This window comes from Sciurus vulgaris, assembly GCF_902686455.1.
Source record: "Sciurus vulgaris genome assembly, chromosome: 2".
Lineage (NCBI taxonomy): Eukaryota > Metazoa > Chordata > Mammalia > Rodentia > Sciuridae > Sciurus > Sciurus vulgaris.
The window spans coordinates 133,105,173-133,124,292 of NC_136462.1; the positions used below are offsets into that span (position 1 = coordinate 133,105,173).

Sequence of the window (19,120 nt, forward strand, 5' to 3'; positions counted from 1 at the left end):
ATCTTATGTAGCTACCCACTTCTGAATATGGAAAAATCATTTCTAGGAGTGTTATGTGTGTGCACATATACATGCATGTGTGTGCATTTGCTGGTTCATGGGTGTGTCTGCATTGTGTGATGTGTACATGTATGTCCATGTGTATATGTGTGCACATGTAAATCTTGTGTGCTGTGTGTGCATATGTGTGCACACATGGGGTATATATGATGTGTGCATGTGGTGCATGTGTGTGTATTTGCTGGTTCATACTATCAATCAGTGCTGCAAGTTTTATCACAAAATGTGGACCAGTTGTTTATTAACAAAATTATTTTTATTTCTTTAGCATGGTTAAGAACTTACTCAAGATTAAATGATGAGTTTATTTTTCAGGTCTCTAGGTTTTTTTAGGGAATTGTTTTGGCTCTTTTTTTTAACTTTCTTAGGGATAAAGATAAAACATTTTGAAGATAAGAAAGTACATAAACTCAATAACTGATTGATTTCTTGGGAAACTTTTATCTCCTAGTTCATTGATAAGGTTTCTTTGGGTAATTTGGTTTAGTGTGGCTCAATAAATTAAATCAGGTACATGAAAGAAGAGACAGATTTTTCCCTCTGTTTTGAATTAGACTTGTATCACCATAATAAAACCATAATGACCTTCTTGAATCTAGCAAAGAATTAAAGTTGGGACAGACACAGTGCCAGCATATGATGAAGCATATTCCATCAGCTAATTCTGATTTTTGTGACTTTTTAAAAATTCTGTTGATGCAGATCAGAAAGTTTGTCACCATTGTATTAAGTTTGACTTGGCAAAGATGACCAATTTTAAAAATTCTTATTTATTTTGTCACCACTCTTACAAAAACCTAGACTCCCAGGAACAGGGATCTACGTCCTTGCTCCCTCAGTAGCATTTGCCCACCGCTGTCAAGGGCTTTGGGAAAGCAGATGCTGGAGTACTAAGTTTTAGATGCTATTTCCTGATTATTTATAATGAGATGCCCAGAGCTAGGGTTCTTCTTCGGGGAGTGGGAACATGGGTCTCTGAGGACTGAGATCCCCAGAGGAGCCCTGCCTGCTACCCAGACTTCTCAGGTCCCAAGAGGAGGCTGCTCAGACTGCATCCTTCTCACCCACACAACGGGTGCCTGGACAACAGAACAAACACCACATACCCTCAGCTCTACAACTGTGAGAATCCCTGCATGGCTGGCATGGTGGAGTCCCAGGTGCCCTCATGCCTTCTTCTCAGTGAGAGTGAGGGTGGAACAGAAAACCTTATCATGCCTGAGATGTTTTTTATCATGGTAAGAGGCTATCACTATCCTCAAGAGGGGTTTCCGTGTCCCCAGCAGTTCTCTGCTAAATATTCAGAGAGTCCAGGAATAGGGTTGGGTAGGAAGGGAAGAAAGGAGATATAAGAATTTCAGGGCCTCCATTACCAAAACAAGCAAACAAACAAATAAAACAAAACAAAACAAAACAAAAAAAATCTAAAGGATGAGTGAAGCGACATCTGCATCATATTCTGAATTTCTAATATATTCTTCATCAGATTGGTTTCTGCTTTTTCCCCCTTGGATGGGCTGTGGCTGTACAACCTTTCAGGTTTTAGAAGGCGAAGAGGGAAGGTAGGAGGGGGTTTGGCCTAACAGCGAGTCGTTAGACAAATCTCATTAAGTCAGCACCAGTTAATTCAAACACTACTGAAATCAAAGTGCTTTGACTCCCAAGCCAATTATATGGGATTTCCCCAGCATAAATTGAGTCCTTTAGATACCAAGGATGGATAATCTATAATTTAATATGGAAATTTAGACATAGAGTATTACTAACCAGATAAATAGAGCTCAAGTGAGACTATGGAAAAGATCAATGAACCCGCTCTAATTGCTGACCAAAAAGGAGAGAGCAAGGAAAGCTAATGTAGAGAACATTTCCCTTAGTCTCTTCTTTTTCTAAGTATCAAGAACATTTTGCATGTGTTATATGAGCAGGGGCTCCCATGGAACTCTGTGTACAGAAGTGGAGCAGTCCCATTCCAGAGTGACTCCATTTCCTACTACCTATACTTGTTCCGGTGCCTAAGAGTTTTATTGCCAGTGAAGCAACACTGGGTCCATGCAGAAGACCCCTTTACTGCAGGAAAAGTCATCAGTCACAGCATGGCTCAAATAACTTTTCAAGAATAATGTTATACTCAAAGTGACTGCACCACTAATTACAAGGAAACTAGATAACATGGCATTTAGATCTACCTGACTTTCAGGAAGAAGCTTCTATGATTATGAGAAGGAAGAATTAAATCCTACTTGATCTAAAGCCTATTTAAATGGAGCATAAAGCTAAAGTTAGCAATTAAGGATCAGGACTCTGCTTTAGTGCTTTGATGTGCCCATATACCTCAGAGAAGAGATCTAAGAAAGACATAAGACACATTGAAAGCTCCAGTGTAATTAACTAGCTAGAGACATCCATGATTGCGAACTGCAGCCAGAGAAGAAAGTTGCTATAATCTAAGGGCTAAAAGCAGAGGTACAAGGGCTCAATGAACAAATGAATATACAGAAAATTGAGAAGGAAGCTGCCAAAATCAGAATCACAGTGAGAGCAGAGCAAAAAGGCAGTGCTCACTGAAGAAAATATAGGTGGGGAGAGAGGTTTTAGAAAAACAGCACAATGAGATGGAAAGGAAGAATGTTTTAAAAACTATAGAAAAAAATGTTATGAAAGACAGATAAAAGTCCAAAAAAAGCACCATTGTCCTGAAACAGAACAGAAAAAATTTGAAATATAAAGTTCAAGAAATTTTTTTTCTGAAATAAAGTAAGATGCAAATTCATAGGTTCTAAGACAATGCTGTGTTATCATGGAAAAATTGACAAAGATTGATAGATATCAAGACATAGCAAAGAAAGACATATAGTGAACATTAATGAACTTGATAATTGAAGAGTACTATTGAAATCTGTACCAAAAGAAAAATGTTGTCCTATATCAGACAGGATGGACTAGGTTATGTTGCAGTAACAAATACTCCCCCAAATTCTGTGGATTAAAACAATAAAGGTTTATTTCTATTCATGCTACACATTCAGTGTGAGTGAGTCACAGGAGGCTTTTCTCATTGTGGTATCCCTGGATACTATCCATAGGACAGTAGCTACTATCTATAATTTGTAATTACTGTTGCCAGAGGGAAAGAAAGCTCTAGAGAATCTCACACCACAATTAAAATCATTGACTTGGAATTTATATGTAGTTTTGATCTCATGGCCCTCAGCAACCAGAAGGGGATAAGGTAGTACAATCTTACAATGTAAGGGGAAGCTAAAGAGTCAGAAATTGTTTTATATGCTATTAATGACTACAACATACATAAAAGGAAAAAAGAGGCCAACTTTAAAATTTTTCTCTAAATAAATACCCAAGGGAGGGGTTTCAAGATGGCAGCCTAGAGGGTGGCTGCATTTCATGTTGCTCCAGGACTCAGGATTCAAAAGAGGAGATATTGAGACTCTTGGGACCAACTCAAAGCAGCCGGGTGACTCTCACCCCCTGGGGAGGCATCCCGGATGGGACGGTGGTCCCGGAACGCAGGAAACTTTGTGAAGTAGAACTGCCGGCGAGACGCCCCTCCCCCTGCTGGAGCAGTGAACTCAGACAGCTGGGAGCACCGTAAAGGAGGCCGCTCGGCACAGCGCTGGGACTCGGAGCAACCACTGGGGCTCCGGCGGCTGCCCAGGGGAAGAGTGGCGAGGAGAGCTGTGTGGACTCAGGACACCAGGGCCTGCCCTGAGGAGGAGGAGGAGGAGCGTGGCCACTTGGATTCGGAGTGACTGCACCAGAGCTACAGGCGGTTGCCAGAGGAGAAGCTGCGAGGCGAGCTGTTTGGACTCAGAATGACGCTTCTGAACACCGGGGCCTGCCCTGAGGACGAGGAGGAGGAAGAGGAGCGCGGCCGCTTGGATTCGGGGTGACTACACCAGAGCTACAGGCGGTTGCCAGAGAAGGGGCTGCGTGGCGAGCTGTTTGGACTCAGACCACTTCTGAACCCCGGGGCCTGCCCAGAGGAGTAGGAGGAGGAGGAGGAGGAGCGCGGCGGGTCCTTTGGACTCGCAGTGACTGCATTAGCGCTCCAGGCGGCTGCTCAGAGGAGAAGGCGAGTGGTGAGTTGTTTGGACTTAAAGTGACAGCTCCTGAACACAGGGGAGCTGCCTGGAGGAGGAGTGTGGTGGGTCGCTTGGTCTTGAGTGGCCCCACCAGAGCTCCGGGCGGTTTCCCAGAGGACCTGTGCTGCGGGTCACGTGGACTCAGAGCCACTCAGAGCCACCGCTCCTGAACACCCCGGGGGTTATCTGGAGAAGGAGGAGGAACGGGGAGGGTCACTTCAACTCGGAGTGATTGATTGCCCAGGGCTACGGGTGGTTGGTGGAGGGGGAGGCACGCAGTGAGTTTCTTGGACTCCTAGTGACCGCACCGGAATACTGGGCGGCTGTCTGGAGGAAGAGGTGTGTGGCGGGTCTCTGGGATTCAGAGCGATTGTACAGGGCCCCATGTGGCTGCTCAGAGGAGGGGCCGCATAGCCAGGCGATTAGGTGCAGAGCAGGGTCCCAGGATCTAGGAGGCTTCTTGGTGGAAGAGCCGCACAGGGACAGGCTTAGGGCGGAGCGAAGGTTCCAGGCCTGCGGGCAGATTCTCTGAGGAAGGGCAGCCTAAGGAGAGTCATCTGCAAAGGGTGAGGCTCCCAGGCCCAGGAGGTAGGGCCGGGCCCCTGGGAACTTTGCAGAGGAAGGCAGCCCAGCCCAGGCGGTAGCTGTAAATTGAGGGGAACCTCTAGGAGGGAACTGACCAGCGAGACCTCCCCACCTTCCCTGCTGGGTGAGGTTTACCCACAAGGATGGTAAAACCAGAGACTCAGGCCCAAACAGGCCTTGCCTCAGCCCACAGCCTAGGTCCCCTTTGGATGACCATTGGTCAACAAGTGGAGGCACCTCTGCCCACTAGCAGGGATTATACCCCACCTGAAGGCCACCACTCCTAGAGAGGCAGCTTCCTTGTGGAGCACCGCATTATCAACGTCCTCCAAGACTTCAGCCTACTGAAGGCTAAGGGGGGATATATATAGAAATCTTCAGGGACATTGTAAGTCAATAGAGGAAATCTGCAATATCTCAGTGGTCCTCTGATACCTGAACAATATGAGAAAACAAGGAAAGAAAATGCTGCAAAAAAAATCTAGATGTTACAGCAATAAAACCCAGTAACAGCATGGCAGAAGAAATGACAGAAAAGGAGTTCAGAATGTACATAATTAAAATGATCAGAGAAGCAAACGATGAGATGAAAGAGCAAATGCACGCACTGAATGATGAGATGAAAGAGCAATGCAAGCATTGATTGATCGCACCAATCGACAGTTAAAAGAGCAAATACAGGAAGCAAAAGATCATTTCAATAAAGAGTTAGAGATATTGAAAAAAAAACCAAACAGAAATCCTTGACATGAAGGAAACAATAAACCAAATTAAGAACTCCATAGAAAGCATATCCAATAGGATAGAACACCTGGAAGACAGAACCTCAGACATTGAAGACAAAATATTTAACCTTGAAAACAAAGTTGAACAAACAGAGAAGATGGTAAGAAATCATGAACAGAATCTACAAGAACTATGGGATATCATGAAAAGGCCAAATTTAAGAATTATTGGGATTGAGGAAGGCCTAGAGAAACAAGCCAAAGGAATGAACAATTTTTCAATGAAATAATATCAGAAAATTTCCCAAATCTGAAGAATGAAATAGAAAATCAAGTTCAAGAGGCTTATAGGAATCCAAACACACAAAATTACAACAGACCCACACCAAGGCACATTATAATGAAAATACCTAACATACAAAATAAAGACAGAATTTTAAAAGCTGTGAGAGAAAAGAACCAAATTACATTCAGGGGGAAACCAATACAGATATCAGCAGACTTTTCAATCCAGACCCTAAAAGCTAGAAGGGCCTGGAACAACATTTTTCAAGCCCTGAAAGAAAATGGATGCCAACCAAGAATCTTATACCCAGCAAAACTTACCTTCAAATTTGACGATGAAATAAAATCCTTCCATGATAAACAAAAGCTAAAAGAATTTACAAAAAGAAAGCCAGCATTACAAAACATTCTCAGCAAAATATTACATGAGGAAGAGATGAAAAACAAAGAAGCAAATCAGCAAAGGGAGGAATTATCCTAAAGGAATTGTCAAATAAAGGAGGAAACAAGTTGTGTCAAAGAAATAAATAAATAAAATTTAAAAAATGAACCAAATGAACGGGAAACCAAATCATATCTCTATAATAACCCTGAATGTTAATGGCCTGAATTCATCAATCAAAAGACATAGACTGGCAGATTGGATTAAAAAGAAAGATCCAACAATATGTTGCCTGCAAGAGACTCACCTCATAGAAAAAGATACCCATAGACTAAAGGTGAAAGGATGGGGAAAAACATACCATGCGCATGGACTCAGCAAAAAAGCTGGAGTATCCATCCTCATTTCCGATAGTGTGGACTTCAAGCCAAAGTTAGTCAGAAGGGATAAAGAAGGTCATTTCATACTGCTTAAGGGAAGCATAAATCAGCAAGATATAACAATCATAAACATCTATGCCCCAAACAGTGGCTCATCCATGTATGTCAAACAAATCCTTCTCAATTTCAGAAACCAAATAGACCATAACACAATAATACTAGGTGATTTTAACACGCCTCTCTCACCACTGGACAGATCTTCCAGACAAAAATTGAACAAGAAACCATAGATCTCAATAACACAATCAATAATTTAGACTTAACGGACATTTATAGAATATACCATCCAACCAAGAGCGAATACACTTTCTTCTCAGCAGCACATGGATCCTTCTCTAAAATAGACCATATATTATGCCACAAAGCTAATGTTAGCAAATACAAGAAGATAGAGACACTAGCATGTATTCTATCAGATCATAATGGATTGAAGTTAGAAATAAATGAAAAGAGTAAAACACAGAAACTATTCCAACATCTGGAGATTAAACAATATGCTATTACATGATGAATGGATAACAGAAGGTATTAGGAAGGAAATTAAAAAATTCTTAGAGGTAAATGAGAACAAAGAAACATCATATCAAAATCTCTGGGACACTATGAAGCAGTACTTAGAGGGAAATTTATTTCATGGAGCGCATTTAATAAAAGAAGTAAAACTCAACAAATAAACGACCTAACGCTACAGCTCAAAGCCCTAGAAAAAGAAGAACAGACCAACACCAAAAGTAGTAGAAGACAGGAAATAGTTAAACTCAGAGCTGAAATCAATGAAATTGAAACAAAGAAACAATACAAAAAATTGACAAAATAGTTGGTTCTTCGAACAAATAAACAAAATTGATAAACCTTTAGCCACACTAACAGAGAAAACGAGAGAAAACCCAAATCACTAAAATTCGGAATGAACAAGGAAATATCACAACAGACAGGATTGAAATACAAAACATAATTAGAAGCTATTTTGAAAATCTATACTCCAACAAAATAGAAAATTTTGAAGACATCAACAGGTTTCTAGAGACATATGAATTGCCTAAACTGAACGAGGAGGACATAAACAATTTAAATAGACCAATTTCAAGTACTGAAATAGAAGAAGTCATCAAAAGCCTACCAACAAAGAAAAGTCCGGGACCAGATGGGTTCTCAGCTGAGTTCTACAAAACCTTTAAAGAAGAGCTCATTCCAATACTTCTCAAAGTATTCCATAAAATAGAAGAGGAGGGAACCCTCCCAAACTCATTCTATGAAGCCAATATCACCCTGATACCTAAACCAGACAGAGACTCATCAAGGAAAGAAAATTTCAGACCAATATCCTTAATGAACATCGATGCAAAAATTCTCAACAAAATTTTAGCAAATCGCATACAAAAACATATTAAAAAGATAGTGCACCATGATCAAGTTGGTTTCATCCCAGGGATGCAAGGTTGGTTCAACATCAGGAAATCAATAAACGTAATTCACCACATTAATAGACTTAAAGTCAAGAATCACATGATTATTTCAATAGTTGCAGAAAAAGCATTTGATAAAATACAGCACCCCTTCATGCTCAAAACACTAGAAAAAATAGGGATAGTGGGAACATTCCTTAACATTGTAAAGGCCATTTATGCTAAGCCCATGGCCAATATCATTCTAAATGATGAAAAACTGAAAGCATTCCCCCTAAAAACTGGAACAAGGCAGGGATGCCCTCTTTCACCACTTCTATTCAACATCGTTCTTGAGACTCTGGCCAGAGCAATTAGACAAACCAAAGAGATTAAAGGGATACGAATTGGGAAAGAAGAACTCAAACTATCCCTGTTCGCTGATGACATGATTATATATTTAGAGGAACCTGGAAATTCCACCAGAAAACTCTTAGAACTCATAAGTGATTTCAGTAAAGTAGCAGGTTACAAGATCAATGCCCATAAATCCAACGCATTTTTATACATAAGTGATGAATCTTCAGAAAGAGAAATTAGGAAAACTACCCCATTCACAATAGCCTCGAAAAAAATAAAATACTTGGGAATCAATCTCACAAAAGAGGTGAAAGACCTCTACAATGAGAACTATACAACACTAAAGAAAGAAATTAAAGAACACCTTAGAAGATGGAAAGATCTCCCATGTTCTTGGATAGGAAGAATTAATATTGTCAAAATGGCCATACTACCTAAAGTGCTATACAAATTCAATGCAATTCCAATTAAAATCCCAATGATGTACCTTACAGAAATAGAGCAAGCAATATGAAATTCATCTGGAAGAATAAGAAACCCAGAATAGCTAAAGCAATCCTTAGCAGGAAGAGTGAAACAGGGGGTATTGCAATACCAGATCTTCAACTCTACTACAAAGCAATAGTAACAAAAACGGCATGGTTGGTACCAAAATAGAAAGGTAGATCAATGGTAAGAATAGAGGACACGGACACAAACCCAAGTAAATATAATTTTCTCATACTCGACCAAGGTGCCAAAAATATGCAATGGAGAAAAGATAGCCTCTTCAACAAATGGTGCTGGGAGAATTGGAAATCCATATGCAACAGAATGAAACTAAACCCATATCTCTCACCATGCACGAAACTAAACTCAAAATGGATTAAGGACCTCGGAATCAGACCAGAGACCCTGCAGATTATAGAAGAAAAAGTAGGTCCAAATCTTCACCTTGTTGGTCTAGGATCAGACTTCCTTAACAGGACTCCTATAGCACAAGAAATAAAAGCTAGAATCAACCACTGGGATAGATTCAAACTAAAAAGCTTTCTCTCAGCAAAGGAAACTATCAGCAATGCGAAGAAAGAGCCTACAGAATGGGAGAATATCTTTGCAAATCATACTTCAGATAGAGCACTAATCCCAGAATCTATAAAGAACTCAAAAAACTTTACTACAAGAATTCAAATAATCCAGTCGACAAATGGGCTAAAGAAATGATAGACACTTCACAGAAGAAGATCTACAGCAATCAACAAACATATGGAAAAATGTTCAACATCTCTAGTAATAAGAGAAATGCAAATCCAAACCACCCTAAAGATTCCATCTCACCCCAATTAGAATGGCGATTATCAAGAATACAAGCAACAACAGGTGTTGGCGAGGATGTGGGGAGAAAGGTACACTCATACATTGCTGGTGGGGCTGCAAATTAGTGCAGCCACTCTGGAAAGCAGTGTGGAGATCCTTAGAAAACTTGGAATGGACCCGCCATTTGACCCAGCTATCCCACTCCTTGGCCTATACCCAAAGGACTTAAAATCAGCATACTACAGAGACACAGCCACATCAATGTTCATAGCTGCTCAATTCACAATAGCCAGACTGTGGAACCAACCTAGATGCCCTTCAATTCATGAGTGGATAAAGAAGCTGTGGTATAGATATATCAATGGAATATTACTCAGCCATAAGGAATGATAAAATTATGGCATTTGCAGGCAAATGGATGAAATTGGAGAATATCATGCTAAGTGAGATAAGCCAATCTCAAAAAGCCAAAGGACGAATGATATCGCTAAATAAGTGGAGGATGACACATAATGGGGGGGAGGGAAGGGTTAGTGTTAGGGTTAGAGTTAGGGTTAGGGAGGGGGGCAAGTATGGAGGAAGGAAGGACTGTATAGAGGGTAAAGAGGGGTGGGAGGGGTGGGGGGGAAGGGAAAAAATAACAGAATGAATCAAACCAACATTACTCTATGTAAATTTATGATTACACAAATGGTATGCCTTACGCCATGTACAGAGAAACAACATGTATCCCATTTGTTTACAATAAAAAAAAAAAATACCCAAGCAAAAGAAAATAGCATTTCATCTACAAATCTTGGTGGTGGTGGTGAATGCTCCTCAAACAATTCTATACCTGGGGGGAAAAAACACGTGGGTTCTGAGGCCTTCAGCTTTGGATTAACATTGAGCCACACTACCAGCATCTCAGGGTCCCAGCTTACCGATGGCCTCCTGTGGGATTTTTTCAGTCTTCCTTAATCGTATGAGTCAATTCCCTAATAAATCCCTCTCATATATGTATATATTCCTATATTCTATTGGTTCTGTTTCTTTGGAGAACCCTAATACAGAACAGAAGATACAAAATTGCCTTTATGCATATCACATGATTCTCTACATAGAAAATTCAAAAGAATATACAAAAGCTACCAGAACAAATAAGTGAGTTTAACAAGATTGCAGGATACGACACAGAAAGAAACATCAAATTTTGATATGCTAGCGATGAATAAAAGATGATCTTAAATGCCATTAAAATTGCATAGAGAAATATAAAATAATTTAAGCATAAATATTATAAAATAGACTAAGATCTATATACTGAAAACTATACAACATTGATGTGAAAAACAAAACACTGATGAAATAAAAAAGACCTAAATAAGTGGAGAGTAATACCCATTGAATATGTCAATTCTCTTCAAAGTGATGTAGGGATTTCAAATAAAAATCCTAGCAGGATTTCTATAGAAATTGATAAGCTGATTCTAAAATTTATATGGAAATGCAAAGGGACTTAAAACAGTCAAAGTATTTTTAGGACAATAACCAAAGTTTGGAGGACAGAAAACTTATAGGACAGGCACTCATTTCCACACAGTTCAGTGTTCCCCAAAGCTCAGCGTGTGAAAGACTTGGTCCCCAGGGTGCACTATTTGGAAGTAGAGGAACCTTTAGGAGGTTGAGCCTGTTGGAGGTCCCTAGGTCATTGGAGGTGTGCTCCAAGAGGATGTGCGCTCCCAGTCCCTTCTTCTTTCTCTTTTGATCCCTGGCTTCCAATGAAGTGGGTGGTTTTGTGCTTGCCCTGTGTTTCCACCATGATGTGCTGCCCTATCAAAGGCCCCAGGGCAAAAGGGGACACTCATCTCATGGATTGTAACTCCCAAAACTAAGCCAAAATAAAACTTTCCTCTTACAAGTTGATTATCTCAAGTACTCTGTTTTGGTGACAGAAAGTTGATTAACACAAAAGTGCCTAGGAGTGGAAAGATCCCCTGGGGATTCACCTAGCTCTTTCAGGAAGTGGGTAATTGCATTATAATTACCTATTATTTTGTTATATTTTTTAAATATGAAAAGAAAACCCACCCAAGTTGCATAGGTAATTTAGGAGTTGCCAAGTAGGAGATCTGAGTGAGCAATGGCTACTCTTGCCCCTTCTCAGGATGACTGTGAAGGGCCAAGCAGGGTCCCAAGATGTAGTGAGGCATCAACTGTGGTTGTATGTAATCTGGGACAGTAAGAAAAAGCCTAGAACCATGACGAGAGGGCTTCCTGCAGTGTTGTGCTACTGTCTTCCTTCAACACTGCTGCATTTATCACTTTGGTGGGGAATTTGGGACCCAGACCATAGGCATTTCTCCATGCCAAGCAAGGCAGACTGTTGTGGAACAGGCTGACTACTACCACATTGATTACTACTACACCATCCTCTGCACATCTTTGCTTGTTTGCTATCTACTGACCACCCATGGAAAACTAATCACAGGTGCCAAATTCTAGATGGCCCACATGTCCCTTCTTTCTTTCCAGATTTGGGTGGCTTTTCTTGGAGTCTCCATTTCCCTACATATTGTGTTTCCTATACACATACTTAGAGTTCCCTATTTACTATAATACAGTCCTACCACCAACCAAGAGTTTCTTTGGATGTGCCATGTCCTTTTATTTAAAAAAAAAAAAAAAAAAAAAGAAAAAGAAGAAAGAAAGAAAAGTTTTAGCACAGTTGCATTCAATGAAAAGATTGGGGTTCATTGTTTTAAATGTATTTTTAAGCAGACAATTCTGATTTTTCAGAAATTAAAAACTGCTTGCAACAAAAATAAACAGAATAATATGATCAAATTTTTTTGTGTCATTTTTCTTAAGATCAGATATTTACATGAAAACAGATTGCCATGAAAGATTATAAGATTTTTTCTCCAAATGCCTTGTTTAATGGCAAAATAAATACCCATGTGCTTTCTGATGATGTTACAGGGGAAAATGTCAGAAAAAGCAATAGGATATATCGCATCATCATTTGTTAAAACAACAACAAAACAACAAAAAACTCTTTCAACCATCCACATCCCACTTTGCATATGTCAGGCAGGAAAACAGAAAGGTTAAAAATGGAAAACAAAATCCAGAAAGCAACATCTTCCAAATGAACATCTATAATCCTTTAAAATGTTTCCCCTGAAAGATATTGCCTCTGGCATTGAATCTACCTGGATGGAATTATGGGCTAAAAGGAATCTGTATGGTAATAAATCTTCCCGTTAATGTCTGTAAAGCACAGGGTGAAACACATGCACAAACAGCACCCAGCGGTCACCTTCAAGGTCAGCCTCACGGCGTTGCAGTTCTCCTGCAGCGGGTTCAGCTTCAGCGTCTCCCCGAGGTTGCTGCAGCCAGATGACTGGTGCTGCAGCTCACAGCAGACACACACCTCCACACTGTCCAAACTTGATCTAGACGGAGGAACAACGACAGACCCCACCGTTACCTCTCCATTAACATGGTATCGGGCCCTGGAGGGCAGGCTCTAGAGACATGATCAAGGAAGCATGAAGATGGCTCAATTCAAAGCATCCCCTTTCAGGTTACCCTTAAGTAACAAAGCAAACACGTTTCTATTGACCAAGGCCAGGAAGGACCCCACCAGGAATTCCTTGAAATTCCTATTTTTAACAGTGATGAATAAAGAAGAAAAAGTTATATTTGAAGAAAGCTTAGCTGTATGTGTTCCAGAAAATGGCAGGTGAATTACAGAAAAACACTGAAAGTCATTCAAATTGATTTATGCAGGGAGATATGTTATAGCTCTGCACCTTGACCCATTCTTCTCTCATGATCAGAAATTTCCCATCTTAGTTGTACCCATTTGTGTTACAACAAATCAAAATAATAAATAAATAAATAACAAAAAAGAGAAATTTCCTGTCTTATTTCATGGTATATCAAACTCCTACTCATCCATCAATACCCAACTCCAGCTCCATCTTTGAGGTCTTTTCTGGTTTTCTAGCCCTTCCTCTACTCAACACTTACTTTATCCCGCTAGAGTTACATATCTTATCATCAAAGTATTTGCAGTGGCTGATGAATTTTAAGTGTTCAATAAATGTTGAGTAAATAAAAACGCTTTGAAAATTAAAAACCATGGGTGTAAAGAACTACATTCCAAGCATTTCAATAAATTGTGTTAGACCCAAGAGAGAAATGAGTGTCCTCAGTGACAGGGGAAAGAACAGAGTTACCCACGCTTGAGAGAACAGGGGATTTAAAAAATATAAAATCATAGAGGTAACATGACTAAAAAGAAAATCAGTAAAATATATGCAATTTTATTCAAAATAGACCCTAACAGGGAAACAAATGATTTCCTTTAGACTAGGAGGTGCCCTGCTTTTCAATAAATGATGTTTTATACCAGCCAACTCAAAATGCAAATGTCTTTCAGATAAGATTGATCAATTAAACTAAAGCAAATGCTTTTTCATTGCATGAAGTATCACAAAATATGATGCTGTGAAACCCTCATGCATCCCTGTGTCTGCTAGTTATAAACACTGGATGTGGAGTATACGGGCATTCTTTGAGCCGAGAAATGTGGAGGCTTTCATACAAGGGTCCACTTCCCTCTACAAGGCCTGCTCACTGCATCCATCACTTTTGAGATGAAGTACCTAGATTTTCCCTTTGCATTCTGAAATTCTCCCTCAACTGGGCTGGCTACAAGAGCACCTACAAATAAGCCTCTTCACTGTGTTTCCTGTGAGCTTTTTCATTCTGGTCCTTATGTATATTTGCCATTGCTTTAAAAAAATTTTTTTAAATTTGTTCTAATTAGTTTATACATGACAGTAGAAATGCACTTATGCATTTTGATAAATCACACACTAAATGGAGTATAATTTCTCACTTTTACGATTGTACATATTGTAGGATCACATTGGTCATGCAGTCATATATGTACATGAAGTAATAATGCTTGTTGCTTTTTAAAAGTGATTTTCCCTCTTGGATATCCATAATAATCAACAAGATTTTTGCTTTGTTTTGGGGGGCTTCAGCTAATGCAATAAGATAAGAAACATTATAAACTGTATAAATATTAGAAAAGAGAATTGTGCTTATTTTCAAGTGACATTATTGACTGTCTAAATAACCTAAGAGTTTATGCTGATGAAAACTGATGAAATCAGAGTAATTTGTTACACTGATTATAATAAATGCAATACTACCTAAAAAAAAAGAACAAAAGTGTCAAATATATTACATTCACAGTAAGAGTAAATATAAAATACTAAGAAACAAACATGAAAATTATGTATGTGAAGTTGTGTATAAGATGTTATTAAAGAGCAAGAATGCAGTATTAATGAGTGTGGGTCATTCAATCTGGCCAATCACTACTAGTGAACCTTCTCCTGAGTTTAGGGAATCCCTACCCTTTGTTTTCTGCCTTCTCCAGAAACACCTTTCCAGCCTGTTTTATGAAGCAGCGAGGTAACCTGGCTCCATCCATGAAACAGGACTTCATCAGACTTTAGACAGAGCTTTTATCACAAGAAGCAGGCACTGAACAGACTCCATTCTAGCATAAGGGTCAGCAGACACCTTCTATTTCCAGGGGAAAGGGACTGTGGTTCAGGAGGCAGGATTCAGAGCCCAGGGTCAACAAGGTCATCAATACTCTGCTGGTGGGAGTCTTGGCCAGGTGGTGATGATGGATGTAGGTATCCAACTTGACATAACTATGGCCATTTTGGTTGTAATACTATTTTGCTTGCTATGTGCCCTTGACATGCATCCCAAAACCCATAGGACAAACAAAGTCTTTTAGAGTCAGTTGTGTGTGTCATACCAACCACTGATGCTGGGACAATTTTTTAACTGATGATAGACACTTTGAGAAAGGTCAGATATGCTCCAGTGGCTTTGACCCACCATGGTCTGGCTTAGCTTATAACCCTCTTCCTCCTGCCTTGGAGTATAGGGATCCACTTATCTTGTTTTTGCCCAAGATATACTTCTGCTGTCTGAAAGTCTCCAATAAATTGTGCTTTTGAAATCCTAGATCTGTTAGCCTCTTCCTTCAGTCTTATGGCACCTTCTCCTTTGGCAGCTGGTTCTCATATGCCAGCACCAGGTTTTTCAAAACAATGGGGTTGCCCTCAATGGAGTTCTTTGATACAATTTTGGGTATCCTTCCTTTCCTGGGTTCCAAACTTGGTACATGGGTTCCAACTTCATTTCTGGTTGTCCTGGAAGCTCTGTGAGCTGCTGGAAGTTCTATGATAATTCCTTCTAGGTGAAAACTAGCTGAAGTTGGTTTCTTCATAACTGAGAACCTCTACTGAAATAGCCAGCCTGGATCAGGGCAAGCATACAGGCTGCTCCTAAATGGAAATCTGCAGGATTCTAAGAATGTGATCCTTCCTGAGGAATGCATTCATGTGCAGGTATTCCAAGAATCAGTGAATAGATCTGGGAAAAATTTTTTTAAGTACTGTACTGATAATAACATCTGTATGAGAATTACACAAAAATTCTGAGAAGGAGTAACAATGGGAAGGAGGGATATTAAAGGTATTATCAAGATGCTCTATATTCAAAACCCTAAAGTAATGGCTTAAAAACAGAGATCAGTGAGATAGTTTCAGAAATAAGACCGACTATTTATAGGAACATAATATATGAAAAAATGACATTTCAATTCAGTAGGAAAGTGATTGTTTACTTAATAAAAGGTGTGAGCATAATGGACTATTCATCTATAGTTGTCACTTATCATATGAAAAGTAAAATAGCTTTTACTAAGGTTCTAAGTCAAAACAATAAATATTCACGAAAGTGTAAAAAGAATGTTGCATGACATGGTCTCTCGAAAAACAAACCCCAAATCTCAGGACGTCTCAAAAACAAAAGACAGACCAGGACAAAAGTCTGGGCTGCTGAGCTCCTGGATTAAAGATCTTAAACTTCCAGATATGTTTTCAAGAGATGGAAAAAAAATTTAATTACATTACTAACATCATTAGGAATGAGGGACACACATCACATGCAGAATTAAAAATGAAAGAGAATGCTAAAAACTCTGCTAGTAAACATTAAAATCAATAAACACGATTTTCAATGAAAATATCATTAAGAAAATTGCCACATACAAAAATAGGGGAATGCAAACATCCAAATAGATTAAACTCCATGGAAGGAATCCTCTAAGGCAGTAGCTGAGGACATCTAGTTGGCCTTGAAATGCTTGCTATCTGCATTAGATGCACAGCTGGGATGAAGACCCTCAATTTCTCCTATCAGTTAATCTACTAAAGATCCCAAATCCTGGAAAGACTAGATGAAACAGCTTGGAACATGGGCCTGCCCTTGGATCACAAATGCCTGCACACCAGGAATGTGTGGGAAGGGCAGATCACTCTCCCTGAAAACGTTCTTCTGATTTAGAGGCTAATCAACTTATAAAAAGAAGCCATATGAAATGCATCAAATAACTGCTTCTGTTCTTCTTTCCATGAAACTGTATTAGTACAAGTAGTCAAGTTATACACTGTCAAGTTTGCATCACATCATAGCCATGGGCAGAGAGGCAAGGTGGCTCAGAACCATGGCCTCTAGGCTCATGAACCTTGTCTTTGGGCTTCTGCTGTATCTCTTTGCTGCTATCAAATGTATAAAAGCCCAGGTTTCTTGATATGCAGTTGGACCACTCTATCTGTGGAGTCTGCATCTGCAGATTCAACCAACCATTGATTGAAAATGTGAGAAGAAAAAAATTACATGTGTACTAAATAAGACTTTTTTTTTCCCTTCTCATTATTCTTAAATGACATGTATAACAACTATTTACATCACATTCACATTGTGTTAAATATTGTAAATAATCTAGAGATGACTTAAAGTATACAGGAGGATGTGCATAAGTTATGTGCAAATACCACACCATTTTATATAAGGGGCTTTGGCATGTAAGGATTTTAGTATGTGTTTGTGGGGGTATCCTGGAATTAATCCCCAATGGGATAGTGAGGGACAAGTATAGTTCATTCTCTCATATCTCACAAACATGCAAAGAGTTATATATAATCACACCTCTAGGCTTCACATTGAGACTGAAGTAGCTAATGTAAATAACAAGACAGTTTCCTCAGTGAAGGAGCATCCAGGGAAAAAGAAGGGAAATAGGCTTGGCTGGCAGGCATGCTTTATTACATAAAATAACCCTTCAGTAGCCCAGAGGAATAGATATTCAAATAAATCTTTTCCATCAGTTATTTCACTGAGTTTGTGATTAATTCTAAGAAAAATTCTGGAAAGCTCCTGATTAGTTCCCTGACCTCGACATCTGGGCATGCAGGCGGCTGACAGATTTATTTCAAGAATGCCCCTCGGTGTCAGGGTCCATTGATAAAAACACAGCAGAGCTTTGCAAATGAAGCCACCATAATTTTTCATGAATCTCTTTGGAGCATTTAAAAGCTATCCCACCCCCTTATTTATGGCACATCAGCCTTTCTCATAGTAGAAAGGGCTTATACAACAAAAATACAAGGATGCAATGACCCTGCAATTCTCTTAAAGAAGCACAAACGAGATAGGTGACCTTCAGTTACTCCTAATAGGACAGCAGCAGGGGAAGGCTGAGCCCGGAGATGGAGGTATCAGAGCTCCATCTGGCAAGGGAAGCAGGGCAGGACAGAGAGGAGAGAGGCCGTAGTGTCTGTGGACTGGAGCATGCACAATGGGCATACCAAGTTCCCCAACTTACAATGATTCAACTTGGGAGTTTTCGACTGGACAATGGTGTGAAAGCAAACCTACATCATACCTATGTCACTTTTAGTATTCAGTAAATTACATGGAATAGTTGACACTTTATTATAAAATAGACTTTGTGTTTGATGATTTTGTCTAACTGTAGGCTCATGTACTGTCCCTCAGCTTGTTTAAGGTAGGCTAGGCTAAGCTGTGATATTCTGTAGGTCAGATATATTAAATGCATTTTTTTTGACAAGGATGTATTAACTTATGATGGGTTTATTGGGGTGAAACTCTATTATAAGCTGAGAAGTTAGTAGTATTCAGAGTGCTGCCTGCCATAAAGTGATCCAGAACAGGTCACTTTCACCTTTCCAAGCTGCAGGATCCTGGGAGCCTACTGAGGATCAGATGAGGTCCTGGAGCTAAAAACACAAAGTGCCAATGTTTTATTTGCTGATGTGATTATTGTAATCATTATGTTAATGAAAGAATGGGTGCATAAAAACTGATTTTTTAATTGTGGAAAAATACACATTGCATAAAGTTTACCACCTTCACCCTTTGTAAGTGTACTGTTCAATATTGTTCCTTATTGTGCAACCATCACCACTATCCAGCTCCAGAATGTTTTCATCTTGCAAAATTGAAACTCTGGTCCAATGAGTGTGAATTTTCCCTTCCTTTCTCTCTTCTACTTTCTGTCTGTATGAATCTGACTAATCTAGGTACCCCAAATAAGGGAAATCATACA

At 39.6% G+C, this 19,120-nt stretch overlaps 1 protein-coding gene across 1 annotated transcript in view; it reads right to left on the bottom strand.

The window, feature by feature from the left end:
* Positions 1 to 19,120, bottom strand: part of ENTREP2 (endosomal transmembrane epsin interactor 2) — a 490,869-nt gene that overhangs the window by 63,100 nt on the left and 408,649 nt on the right. Inside the window, 2 exon segments of the mRNA XM_079122168.1 lie at positions 12,923 to 13,048; positions 13,050 to 13,058. Of these exon segments, the coding sequence (XP_078978294.1) occupies positions 12,923 to 13,048; positions 13,050 to 13,058 (135 nt within the window).